Here is a 14,842-nt window from a genome sequence, read left to right on the forward strand (position 1 = left end):
TTTTTTTACATTTACATTATAGTGCTTAGGGAGTTGTAAGTAAAAGTTGGTTTCAATATCTTTGCCTATACATTATTTCTTGTTCCAGATTATTGTAGACTTTTGAATCATTATTTCATAAGTAACAAATCATTTCTAACCTTCCTTCATGCACTCACATGGATGATTGATTTAGAAATTCTTAAATAGCTCTTATAATAATAAAATGGGGGACCTCCCTGGCAGTCAAGTGGTTAAGACTTTGCTCTTCTACTGCATGAGGATGGGTTTGATCCCTGGTAAGGGAACTGAGATACCACATGCCACAAGGCACATCGAAAAAAAGAAAAGAAATGGGCTGTTTATTTAGTGAAAAAGACAAGGCAAGTTTCCTATTGTCTCTTCCTCCCACTCTTAGTCCTGTGACAGGATACTCTTATGGTCCAGGCATTCTCCTCTGCTAACAGAAATGTGGTAGGTGACTAATGAATCATCTTGAACTATGATGTAACATCATAGATTGTGTAGAAGCACCAATCCAGGGAAAACTGAATGGATTTGACTGGGTATCAATATATCAGGAAGGCAATGCTAAACTATAGTAACCTCACTTAGTAATAGGGGCTCCACCCTGTGCCCCAGACTCTTTTCTAACAATGTCAAGTTCTACTCATTACTTAATCTCCTCCCTGGGTTGGGAAGATCCCCTGGGGGAGAGCAAGGAACCCACTCCAGTATTCTTGCCTGGAGAGTACCTTGGACAGGGGAGCCTGGTGGGCTACAATCCATGGGGTCGCAAAGATTCAGACATGACTGAGTGCCTAACAAGAGAATTAGAAACCTAAATATTTATTTGACCAGTTGCATTATTTCGTTTAGAGAAACAAAACTTAAACATTAAAAATCAAAACACTTATACCAGTCAATCCAGAACCTTTTATAAATGTTGAAAGTTATTCAGATCAAAGTGTTAGTTGTATGAAGCAGCCATGGATAAGAGTGTTCTCTTTAACCTTGTATGGGTGTCTGACCGTCAGAGCCAGAACCCTGTCATCTTCTGCTATTATCCACCCAAGGTAGGCCTGGTGGCACTACTGATGACCACTCAGCTGCCCTTGGGACCTGTCTGGCCTTCTGCTTCTAACACTGCTTCTGTGAACGCGAGAAAGGTTTGAGTACTCTTTTTGAGAGTGAGGTTAGGAGGTGGATGAAACAGTATTGCTGACAGGTAGCAATACTTTGTAAAATACCATCTCTTACAGACATTAATATAGAATAAACCTCTATTAATTTTACAGCTTAACAATAATAGGTGAAATAACAATAGCTTATGGATAAGGCAAAACTTAAATGGTTCTTTATAATACAGAAAATGTAAAATCACATTTATAAAGGGACTTACCAGGAATTTTTCATTATCTACATTAAATAACAAGGAAGTTTATTCCATGGTGAGAACGTATCTGCTTGTATTATAATGTTTATATTTATATTTGGTTCACTTCAGGTATATTATGTTTTTGCTGAGAGATATTTTATGTTAAGGATGAGATTAAATGGCTTACTCCCACTAAATTTTTCTAGAAATAAATTGCCTCTCCAATTAAATTATTTCACAATGTGGGTACAGTAAACTAGTGTTACATGTGGGACTTTTTTTTTCTATTTTTGTTGGGGGTAAGGATGCCCAGATGTCTTTAAATTCCAATATTCAGTCTCTCTGGGCCTTAATTATGAGAATACTTACTTTGCTGATTTATGAAAAATTCTGTGGCTTTTTCTAAATTTAATTCTTTACTTTATAACGTTCTTTACAATTGTGTGATAATTCAGATCTAATATTCTAGAAGGTCATGTTAGTCCAATATGACAGTCTCAGTAAAATATAGTAATTTAATTTGTTGTTTTTAAAATACTTTTTCTGTGTGTAGGGAAGGGATATACTGACTGGAAATGTACATCGGTGTAAATTGTGTTGATTTGAGGTGTATATTTGGCTAAATTTAACAGTGTGCTCTGAGAAATACTTTTTAGGATATAATGATCCTTCTCATTGTATTTTTCTATATTTGATAGGAGATACTGAAATAGGAGTAAATTAAAAATTTAAATTATATGGCTAAGAAATAATTTCTTAACTCCATTTTTTTGTACATTTGAAATTTTTGTCTGATGCTATACATAGATAGTTGGGCATGTTATCTCTTTTTTTGCTCGTTATTATTTTGATATTTTGGCTTCAGAGGTGGCTCAGTAGTAAAGAATTCACCTCCCAATGCAGGAGACACAGGAGATGCAATTTTGATCCCTCGGTCAGGAAGATCCCCTGGAGGAGGAAATAGCAACCCACTCTAGTATTCTTGCCTGGAGAATCCCGTGGGTAGAGGAGCCTGGTGGGCTGTAGTCCATAAGATGGCAAAGAGGCGAACACAACTAAGCATGCTCATACATGTTTTGCTATTTAGGACTAAATTATACTTTCAGGTTATCATGAGTAACTTTCTTCAAATTTTTGTAAACTTTGGATTTGATTATTAGGATTTCTTATACTTGGTATACGCTTCTCTGAGTCCAGAATCATAAGTTCTATATCTCATTTCATTTTAGCTTAAGAAACAGTTGGGTGATAATGAAGCTATTACTCAAGAAATAGTTGGTTCTGCACATTTGGAGAATTACGCTTTGAAAATGTTTTTGTATGCAGATAATGAAGATCGTGCTGGGAGATTTCACAAGTAAGTAAAGAGAGATCAAATAAAAGTGACAAGTTTTATTACTGTATAACCAGAATTTATCCAGTTTTTTTCTTAAAAAGTACCAGGATTCCTGATTAATTATTTAGGTGTTTGTTTTGTTCTGTTTTTTTTTGAATCTTAGAATAGGTCTGGGTTATAAGAGTGATCCTGGCTTTTTAGATAACATGGCTGAAAGACAAGTACCCAGAGCAGATTCATTTCCTCAGTAAATACACTCTAACTAGCCATTCTTTAGCAGTTAAGTAAAATCTGAGTTACTATTAGCCAAAACATCCTGGTTCAGTGATACTGATTTTAAAAATTTCCAACCCCACAGATTCAAATGATTTGTCATTATAGTAAAACTTAAATACAAAGAAATACACATAGCATAATATCAATTCAGATAATATTGTCACTACACTTTCTAAAGAGAAAAGCATACTGTGAAAACCTTATTGTACCATATTCACCTGTAATATGTGTTGTCACTTCCTCCTAATACAGATTACAGAAGGAGCTCCATTGTGTTCCTAAAATCTGATTTTATTGAAAACGTGAACTTGAGTGTTTTTTAAAACATTGAAAGTTTTTTTCTCGTAGCTACAAGACTAATTCTGCATCTTACATTTTTCATTTCAATTAGACAAACTCTCTTTTCTCTTCCAGAAACATGATCAAGTCCTTCTATACTGCAAGTCTTTTAATAGATGTCATAACAGTGTTTGGAGAACTCACTGATGAAGTGAGTGTATATTCTTTATTGCCTTACTAGCTAGAAATCAGTATTGGTTGCTTTTTATTAGTTTTGTTATTGCATTGTTTATTTAGAGCACTTGTCCATCAGAAATGTAGTAAAAGCAAAACGTGCAATTTTAAATTATCTACTAGCTACATTTTAAAAAGTTAAAAACAAAAGGTGAAATTATTTTTTAACAATAAATGTTCTCTTTTTGTAGTAGATTCTTTAAATGCAGCATGTATTTTAACACTTCAGTGAGTGCATGGCTACTATATTGGTCTCTGAACCCCAGGTTCATAGTTTTATTTTATTGAGTTTTTGAATAGTACCGATCCTTGATGCTGTTAAATTTATTTATTGTTATCTGGTAAACATTACTGAAGAGAGAAACTTTTTAGGACTGGTTTTTTTTTTTTTTTCCTATTTTATTTCTTGCCAGAAATACTATTGTTAGAGATTTGTTTCTATTGTAAAATGCATATGCAACTTGATATTTTATGAGGTGCTTCCTATCCATTTTATCAGTTTGTTTCTCAAAACCACTCTGAAATAAGTTGAGCACGTATTCATTTTATGTATGAGCAAATTGCGGCTAAGTGATGAACTTATTGCCATTAGTTCCAGTGTTGTTTTTTTACTATAGTGGGCTTTACCATTCACCTGGAAAAATTGTTTTCTGAGAGGAGAGAGATTAATTTAGAAAGAGAAAGAAGAAAAGGGAGTTACAAATGAGACTGATAGAGGAATGTCTTATTAGTGATATGAAATCTCTGGAGAGATTGCTTTTTATGAAAAATGATTTTTTTCAAAATGGTTAGCTGTTCAGAGTAAAATTCCAAACAAAACAGTCTATGAGATAGTTTACATTTTCATAAAACAGTGTATCAAAACTGTGCAGAATATTCTTTGTTTATATGTAAAATGAAGTGAAGCTGTAGGGTTGATGATCATAAGCTGTTTTTGAGTTGGCAGAAATGTGCAGTACAGTTCAAAACTGCTAAATGAGGGACACCTTTTTACTGAGTGTGACTGTCCCCTTTATTTCAAAGCATCCCTGACCCTTGCCCACAGAGCATTCCTCCATCAGTCAGATGACTGGAAAACACCAGCAGATATTTCCAAACACCCTCTAGGATATGGAGCAGTGCCCATTGAGGACCACTTCTGTCAGATTTTCTTGAAATAGAGAAGTACTGAATATAAGAGAAAACTGAGAACTGGAGTGTGAAAATCAGAGATGCTTCTCACTCACTTATATTTTAAAGGTTCTATAAATCTAATGTTTGGCTCTGTTTCTGCTCCCATCTCCTGTTACTATTTATCTAGATTTTTTTTCCTGTTTTACCAGTATGTGTTGTTGTTGTCTAGTTGCTCAATCATGTCTGACTCTTTTGTGACCCCCATGGACTGTAGACCACCAGGCTCCTCTGTCCATGGGATTTTTTTGGAGAGTACCAGGTGGGTGAAGGAGAAAAAGAGACCTGATTAGAAAAGTAAGTCATAAGCGAGATTCAGTTCAGTTCAGTTCAGTCGTTCAGTCGTGTCCGACTCTTTGCGACCCCATGAATCGCAGCACGCCAGGCCTCCCTGTCCATCACCATCTCCCGGAGTTCACTCAGACTCACGTCCATCGAGTCCGTGATGCCATCCAGCCATCTCATCCTCTGTCGTCCCCTTCTCCTGCCCCCAATCCCTCCCAGCATCAAAGTCTTTTCCAATGAATCAACTCTTCACATGAGGTGGCCAAAGTACTGGAGTTTCAGCTTTAGCATCATTCCTTCCAAAGAAATCCCAGGGTTGATCTCCTTCAGAATGAACTGGTTGGATCTCCTTGCAGTCCAAGGGACTCTCAAGAGTCTTCTCCCACACCACAGTTCAACAGCATCAGTTCTTCGGCACTCTGCCTTCTTCACAGTCCGACTCTTACATCCATACATGACCACTGGAAAAACCATAGCCTTGACTAGACAGACCTTTGTTGGCAAAGTAATGTCTCTGCTTTTGAATATGCTGTCTAGGTTGGTCATAACTTTTCTTCCAAGGAGTAAGCGTCTTTTAATTTCATGGCTGCAATCACCATCTGCAGTGATTTTGGAGCCCAAAAAAATAAAGTCAGATTAGACAGATGATAAAAAGACTGGCATCTTCAGTAAGGGGACTTTTTTGAATAAAGAGCTATACTTTGAGCAAAAGAACTAGCTAATGATTACTGTGGAACTTCATACAAAGTGGGTTGTCTTTGACCTGAGGAATAATAATATGTTTAAACTTAGATTTAAAATTTTAAGTGCAGGTATATCAACCAAAAATAAATTGCCACAAGACTCTTGAAAGTCAAAAGACAAGAAATATGCAAAAGAGAGGGGAAAATTCGAGTTAGGAGAGTAGACAAACTCTCAGGTTAAGAAGATAGTTTTAAAAGAGAATATGGTTAGATAAACATCCTGATAAACACCTGCATGTAAAAGGCTAGAGGAAGAAATGAATAAAGAAACACAATTAGAGAAGAGGATGGAAATGTCAGATGTCAGAAGAGAACGTCATAATGAGGCAAAGTAGCAGATCGGTTTGCCATATCGTTCTGAGTGTCTCTTCCTTCTGAGAGGCGTCTCCTACTTCTTACTTGGAGGAACTGCTTTTGCTCACATATCTCAGAAGCACGCACACAGTTCCATGAAGTTATAACTGCCAACAGTGGGGAACCCAGACAATAGGTAAAGTGACAGATACAGGAAAGAGAACAAAATGTTCACAAATCTTAAGTGAGTAATGGAGATTTTGTTTTGTTGTTGTTTTAATTAATGGACATATAAATATCTCTATTTAGCATGTAATTCATCTGTATTTCAAAAGAAAAAAGAATCTAAGTTTACATTTAGGTACTAGAGCCAGACATCTTGGAACGCAAGGTCAAGTGGGTCTTAGAAAGCTCACTATGAACAAAGCTAGTGAAGGTTATGGAATTACGGTTAAGCTCTTTCAAATCCTAAAAGATGATGCTGTGAAAGTGCTGCAGTCAATATGCCAGCAAATTTGGAAAACTCGGCAGTGGCCATAGACTGGAAAAGGTCAGTTTTCATTCCAATCTCAAAGAAAGGCAATGCCAGAGAATGCTGCACTCATTTCACATGCTAGCAAGGTAATGCTCAAAATTCTCCATGCCAGGCTTCAAAAGTACATGAATGGTGAACTTCCAGATGTTCAGGCTGGATTTAGAAAAGGCAGAGGATGAGAGATCAAACTGCCAACATCCATTGGATCATTGAAAAAGCAAGGGAGTTTCAGAAAAACATCTACTTCTGCTTTATTGACTATGCCAATGCCTTTGACTGTGTGGATCACAACAAACTGTGGAAATTTTTTTAAGAGAAGGGAATACCAGACCACCTTACCTGCCTACTGAAAAATCTGTATGAAGGTCAAGAAGCAACATTTAGAACCGGACATGAAACAACGAACTGGTTCCAAATCAGGAAGAAGTACGTCAAGGCTGTATATTGTCACCCTGCTTATTTAACTTATATGCAGAGTACATCATGAGAAACGCTGGGCTGGATGAAGCATAAGCTGGAATCAAGATTGCTGGGAGAAATATCAATAACCTCAGATACGCAGATGACACGACCCTAAGGGCAGAAAGTGAAGAAAAACTAAAGAGCGTCTTGATGAAAGTGAAAGAGGAGAGTGAAAAAGTTGGCTTAAAACTCAACATTTAGGAAACTAAGATCATGGCATCAGTCCCATCACTTCATGGCAAATAGATGGGGAAACAATGGAAACAGTAACAGACTTTTTTTGGAGGGGGCTCCAAAATCACTGCAGATGGTGACTGCAGCCGTGAAATTAAAAGACACTTTCTCCTTGGAAGAAAAGTTACGACCAACCTAGACAGCATATTAAAAAAGCAGAGACATTACTTTGCCAACAAAGGTCCATCTAGTCAAAGCTATGGTTTTTCCAGTAGTCATGTATCGGTGTGAGAGTTGAACTCTAAAGAAAGCTGAGCACCGAAGAACTGATGCTTTTGAACTGTGATTTTGGAGAAGACAAGAGTCCCTTAGACAGCAAGGAGATCCAGCCATTCCATCCTAAAGGAAATCAGTCCTGAATATTCTTTGGAAGGACTGATACTGAAGCTGAAACTCCAATACTTTGGCCACCTGATATGAAGAACTGACTTACTTGAAAAGACCCTGATGCTGGGAATGATTGAAGGCAAGAGGAAAAGGGGACAAAAGAGGGTGAGATGGTTGGATCACATCACTGACTCAATAGACATGAATTTAAACAAGCTCTAGGAGTTGGTGATGGATAGGGAAACCTGGTGTATTGGAGTCCATGGGGTCACAAAGAGTCGGATACGACTGAGCGACTAAACTGTAGAACCCTTAACAAGGAACTGCTTCCTTAGTTATTTGAACATAGTAGCTAAAGCCAGAGAAGGCAGTGGCAACCCACTCCAGTACTCTTGCCTGGAAAATCCCATGGGTGGAGGAGCCTGGTAGGCTGCAGTCCATGGAGTTGGGAAGAATCGGACATGACTGAGAAACTTCACTTTCACTTTTCACTTTCATCCATTGGAGAAGGAAATGGCAACCCACTCCAGTGTTCTTGCCTAGAGAATCCCAGAGACGGGGGAGCCTGGTGGGCTGCCCTCTATGGGGTCGCACAGAGTTGGACGTGACTGAAGTGACTTAGCAGCAGCAGCAGTAGCAGCTAAAGCCAGGACTACCTAATAGGACAAACGATAGGACTTCAAGAGGAGTTGGGGGAGATTTGTTTAGATACTGAGGATACTAAAGAATGTATAGTATAAGCATGAAAGCGACATTTTCCCAAAGTGTTTATACTATTTTCTTTCCCTATCTCATCACCTAACCTGCTACATAATCTTTTTGCCTTGCATATGCACTAAAGTAGGAAATCAGCATCTGTTTTGGTGGTTAAAGGATCAAGAAATCAGGAGTGGTCTGAAGTAGTATAGAGAAAATTAGGCATTGTAGGGACGGCATGGAAAGGAAGTCCCTGAAGTTATTTTATTGGGCTGAGATTTATTCTTTGGTTCTTCATGTAAATCCTGCATTTTAAATTAGAAAAGGAATGTACACACAATTAATGTGTCAGTGTAAGTAGGTAGTTTTCACTGCCTTACATATGTTTGTTACAGCATGCAAAATTTGTATATCCAGTGAAAGTTGTATATATCAAAAATTTCTTTGGCATACGGTACTGACATTTCTCATATCCATTATTACACAGCGATCTTATCCTTGCATGACTAGTGAATGGGTTTTTGGCCATGATTGAAGATTGACTAAATAAAGGCAACTGACAAGGAAAGTAAAATACTGGCAAGATTGTCCATGCATCAGTAACATAATCCCCCAGCCAACTGGTTTGATCACCCTAGTTTGAAATTCTACTTTCTCTTACTTTTAATGTTGTTTTGTTCAATCATTTTCCATTTCTAGAAATGGCATCTCCATCATTATCACTGAGGTAATAGCTTTTTCAAAACAATTATTTAAAGTGTTAAACAGTTTTAAACAGTGCTCCACTTTAGCAGCTGCTACCAAAGCAGATAAATAAGGTGATCATCGGCATTAACTCTCTGTTGTAGGTTCTCACTGTTGTCTGAGGAAATCTAAGCCTTGTATTTATTAACTTATGATTTAAGCACTCAATGCCCAAATCAAGATGCAAACTATTGGAACATTTCTTATTTCAGAATAACTATTAATCCCATGAGATGTTTTAAAAACTGGGTATATAACTGGTTACTTATAACAGTGGTAACTCATTCCCTTCTTTCAACTTTCACTTCAGTTCATTCTGTACTTTAAAAACACTAGCAGAGACAAAGACAGGAAACAGATGGGGAAAGAATGAGTTTAAGGATTTCAGGTAGGCAGATTTTTTTTTTCTTAATATATACTCCTGTAGGTAGATTTCAGGACTTGATATATTTTATTTGTTCATTTATAAAGGAAATGTAGTGGTTATTAACTACATAGTATCCCATCGTTTTTTGATAAAACTGAAACTCTTCAAAAAGATTTGTTTCTCTTCTCAAAGAATGCTAGTTGAGAAACATTAAAGCCTACAATAACAAAAAATGGGGAAAGGAAAGTCATGATTATCTTATAATTTTTATTTGTATATTTAAATAATCTTTTAATTTTGTCATCTTTATAATCAAGATAATGATTTAATTAGCATTAAATTTTTTAATGCTATCTTTAAACATTTTATATTTTCTAAAGTTTAAAAAATAGTATTTTCTTTTTTTCCTATCAACTCTGAAAATTTTTGAAAGAACAGAAAGGTAGTTGTCAGAGCCAAGCCTTACTGAACTCCCAACCAAGAGGTCATTTTACCTCTCTGGAATTGGTTTTTCCTCTGTAAATAAAATGGGAAGCATGGTTGAGCAGATCTCTGAGGTCCTTTGCAGCTATCCAAATCTATGATTATATGTGCCAAGCATACAAGAAGAGATGGGAGAGGGCAAATAAAAAACAGAGATGAGAAAGGAAACAAAAAGGGAGAGGATAGAAGCAAATATCGTTTTTGATTAAAAGCTCCAAAAGGAGAGATGAGAAATTACCCATATAAGTTATATAAATGATAATGAAAAGTAAAGCCACCAGAAATGATGACAGCAAAGAACTAATCTCTAGTAATAAAAAAGGAGAAGAAACCTGACATGGCATTGTGGGGGTTATCAGTAGAGGAGATAATAGGGTGAACATCTGGGGCATCTGTATGGCATTTGTACATAAAGATGTGAAGTCTTCTAATTAAATTTATTTAACATTTCAGCCTTTTTTTTAAAGGTCAGTCGTTCACAAGCTATGTTACTACAGATAACCTAATGAATTTTCCTATTTTAGGCTCTTTTTCCATGCTCTCCCCAATCATTGTTTTAGTGAAGAACCTAAAAGAGACTTTTCCTTTCCTGGTATTGCAAGTCCAGGCTCCTTCTTGGTACTTCTTACCAGTCCCTTTTTACGTTTGTCAGACCAATCTGCTTACCGCCATCTCTGCTTTCACTGTTGTAAACTAGGTCTTTTTTAGCCTGCTTTGTCTAGGTCTTGCCTTCTCTACAAGTCTTAGCTACATTATTCTAGCCCTTATGTGCATTTTTCCATTCTCTCAAATTTTCCATGATTGAGATTATATGATTGTTAAACTATAAGTGCATTAACTTAAGGTTTATATGTTGTACTTTGGAATAAATGATACTGCACATCCTCAAAGGAGGGACTTTTTCTCATTCTACTCTTACATCTTTTTTGGCAGTAACTATAACTTTGCACATTGGTTAAAATCTCAGAGTGCAAACAGTAGCTATTCAGTAGCTGTTTAGCTATAGCTATTTCAAAAGTTGCTATAGTTTCGCTTTTCATTTTTCTATCTATAGATGAAGATAAGGTTCAGACTTGTTTACACAGAACTTCTTTCATAGTTCTTATAAAATGCAACAGATATAATTTTACTTGGTCTATTTTCTGACTTTTTTTCCTTTTAATTTCATGTCAATATTCATAGTTGCCCAAAATTTTAAAAGTCTACATTTTCTTTAGTCTTTAGCTTAAAAAAAATAAAATGGTTTATCTGTTGCTATTCTGTTTCTGAACTCTCCTATCTGTTTGGTAGACCCAGGTTCAATTACAGGGTCAGGAAGATCCCCTGGAAAAGGGAAAGGCTACCCACTCCAGTATTCTGGCCTGGAGAATTCCACGGACTGTATAGTCCATGGGGTCCCAAAGAGTCAGACATGACTGAACAACTTTCATTTAACTCTTTTAACTGTGCTTTATATAATTCCATCTCAGAATTTGATTAAATTTATAGTCATGTAAACTTTTACCATTCCTATAGCTGTCTTGGAATCAGTGTCCCAGTTTTAGGTGTAGAGTCACCAGAGTATATGTTAAATTTTTTACTTTTCTCTTTTGAAGCAAGCAATGTTCAAACCATAAATAGGTTATATTCCTACTGGAACATCTTGTGTAAACTACTTATGGCCAGTGTTGATAGACTTCCTTTTATTGTATTTTAGGTTTATTTCACTTCTAGCAATGTTTGAGGAGCAGATACCATTTTGCCTTTATCTGTTGAGTTTCTGCTAATTTGAGGGAATCAAATGGTGTGTTTTCCTGCCCTCATGGGGTTTGTGTTCCAACTTGGAAAGAGAAGCAGAATAACTGATTGTGATGATATATGGTGTAATAAGAGCAAAATACAGTAAAGGGATATACTTCTACCATTGATCTGGCACTGTACTTAGACACTTTTTTCACTTTTACAACCCTGAATTACAGTTAGAAAACAGACTCAGAAAATATAAGTTCCTTATGCCCAGATACTATGCCCCAGTACAGTATTCACAAACTCTGTGATAAAGGTCCAGCCTCTTTTTTTGTTTCTCTCTTAATAGCCATTCTTTTGCAGACTGATTGTTTTGTAAAATACAAGTTATGATTATCTAGAAAAATAGCACTTAAAGAAGACATATAAAATACAAGCCAGATTTGTTTTGTCTGCTAAATGCTCTCAATTTCTATACTATCTTGTCACAAAACTGGTAAACAGTTTATGAGCCAGCTCTGGTTCTCAGACCATATTTTGATTGGTGCTAATCTACATTTCCTCTATTGGAGCTCCTAGAGAATCCTGTTTATATTTTAATCTGGAACTCTCCCTACTCAAAAAACAGAGCTGCAACATAACTGGAATGATCATGTACATGAATAGCTGGCTTCAAAGGAGATGGTCTGTTTAAGGTATTCATTTGCACTGGAAAGTTTGGAATTAAGTAAAATCTTATTGCTAGCCTGGAAAACCATGGTAGATCAGGAGAAATGCATCTCCTTACAAAATCATGAGTTTTTCTTTTTTTGTTTTTATTGGCTGTGTTGGGTCTTCATTGCTGCATGCAGACTTTCTCTACTTGGGGAGAGGTAGGGTTACTCTTCATTGCCATTCTGGGCTTCTCATGGCAGAGCCTTCTTGTCTTGTTGCATAGCATGGGCCCTAGGCGCTTGGGCTCAGTAGTTGTGGTACACGGGCTTGGTTGACCTGTGACATATAGATCTTTATATGACAGATCTTTGTGGCACATGACAGACTTTATTTTTGGGGCTCCAAAATCACTGCAGATGGTGACTGCAGCCATGAAATTAAAAGACGCTTACTCCTCGGAGGAAAAGTTATGCCAGCCTAGACAGAATATTAAAAAGCAGAGACGTCCCTTTGCCAACAAAGGTCTGTCTAGTCAAAACTATGGTTCTTCCAGTAGTCATGTATGGATCTGAGAGTTGGACTCTAAAGAAAGCTGAGCGCTGAAGAACTGATGCTTTTGAACTGTGGTGTTGGAGAAGACTCTTGAGAGTCCCTTCAACTGCAAGGATATCCAACCAGTCCATCCTAAAGGAGATCAGTCCTGAGTGTTCATTAGAAGGACTAATGCTGAAACTGAAGCTCCAATACTTTGGCTACCTAATGCGAAGAACTGACTCATTTGAAAAAACCCTGATGCTGGGAAAGAGTGAAGGCAGGAAGAGAAGGGGACCACAGGGGATGAGATGGTTGGATGGTATAACCGACTCAGTGGACATGAGTTTGAGTAAACTACTGGAGTTGGTGATGGACAGAGAGGCCTAGCGTGCTGCAGACCATGGGGTCTCAAAGAATTAGACATGACGGAGCAACTGAACTGACAATGAACTAATATGGATCTTCCCAGGCCAAGGATCAAACCTGTGTCCCCTGCATTAACAGGCAGATTCTTAATCACTGGACCACCAGGGAAGTCCCCAAATCATGTGTTTTGTACATATACCATACCTTACGTTTTCATGCTCTCACTATATACTGAAAGTCTCATTCTTAGTAATTATAATAATAAATAGATCTATGAGGGTAGTATTGTCTCTCTTGCTAGAGTAGAAATTTCTCTTTTATTCACCTCTGCATAATAATTGCCAAGAACAGTGGCAGATACAAGCCACTGTTCTTCAATTAACTCTAAGTGAATGGAGTAGTTTTGCATGCAGTATTAGTATAATGTGGTTAAGAGTACTGCAGGCATTGACCTCAAAATTCCATATGCCATTTTGTAACTGAGTGACTTTGGGTAATTTATTTGAGTTAGGTAAACCTGTTCCCACATCTGTAAGAGGAAGAAAAGTATAAAGCCTGCTTCATGAAGTTGTCCTGGATTTTAAATGAGAAAATTCATGTAAAGCTAGGTACTTTAACAAAGTACCTAGTATATAGTAAATGCTCAACAAACATTCGTTTTTTCTTTTCTTAGTTGGTAGATAATCTTCTAGTGTCCTGTATTTAGAAAGGATATCCTTATCTACTCAATCTCATATATTAAGGTATATTTATTCAGAAATAAGCATTATGTATTATTACTTTATATTTGGATGTCCAACATATACAGTTGGAATTACAAAACAGACTAGAAAGAAAGTGTTGAAGAAATAATGGCCATAGACTTTCTAAACTGGGTGAAAAAATACTTACGGATCCAAGAAGCTCAGTGAATCTCTACTAAAATAAACACAAAGAAACCATACCCAAGAGCATCATGGTCCAACCTGTAAATATCAGTGATGGAATTTGAAAGAAATCTTGAAGGAGCAGTCTTGGGAAATAACGGATTACACACAAGATAACAGTGCTTTGAAAGATGGTTGATTTCTCTTTTTCTTTTAAACATTCTGGCAAGAAGATAATGAAATTGGCATATTTAAAGTACTAAATATACTTTGGCCACCTGATGCAAAGAACTAACTCAATGGAAAAGACCTTGATGCTGGGAAAGATTGAAGGCAGGAGGAGAAGGGGACAACAGAGGATGAGATGGTTGGATGGCATCACCAACTCAATGGACATGAGTTTGAGTAAGCTCCAGGAGTTGGTGATGGACAGGGAAGCCTGGCATGCTGCAGTCTGTGGGGTCACAAAGAGTCGGACATGACTGAGTGACTGAACTGAAAGTACTGAAAGAAAAAACAAATGAGCAAAAAACCGTGACAACTCAGAATTCTTTATAGAGCAAAGCAAATAATGAAGGTAATACTCCAAATAGGAAAAGGAGTATGTCAAGGCTGTATATTGTCACCCTGCTTATTACTTATATGCAGGGTACATCATGAGAAACACTGGGCTGGAAGAAGCACAAGCTGGAATGAAGATTAAAGTGAAGTGAAGTCGCTCAGTCATGTCCGACTCTTGGCGACCCCATGGACTGTAGCCTACCAGGCTCCTCTGTCCATGGGATTTTCCAGGCAATAGTCCTGGAGTGGATTGCCATTTCCTTCTCCAGGGGATCTTCCCAACCCAGGGATCGAACCCAGGTCTCCCACATTGT

The 14,842-nt window shown here is 37.1% G+C and overlaps 1 protein-coding gene across 2 annotated transcripts in view; it reads left to right on the forward strand.

The window, feature by feature from the left end:
* VTA1 (vesicle trafficking 1) overlaps positions 1-14,842 on the forward strand; it is a 72,820-nt gene that overhangs the window by 21,813 nt on the left and 36,165 nt on the right. For both annotated transcript variants that reach the window (XM_005684855.3, XM_005684854.3), the window contains exons 3-4: positions 2,587-2,714; positions 3,384-3,459. In XM_005684855.3, coding sequence (XP_005684912.1) covers positions 2,587-2,714; positions 3,384-3,459 — 204 coding nt within the window. The remainder of the gene's footprint in view (positions 1-2,586; positions 2,715-3,383; positions 3,460-14,842) is intronic.

The sequence above is a fragment of the Capra hircus genome, chromosome 9, assembly GCF_001704415.2.
Source record: "Capra hircus breed San Clemente chromosome 9, ASM170441v1, whole genome shotgun sequence".
Lineage (NCBI taxonomy): Eukaryota > Metazoa > Chordata > Mammalia > Artiodactyla > Bovidae > Capra > Capra hircus.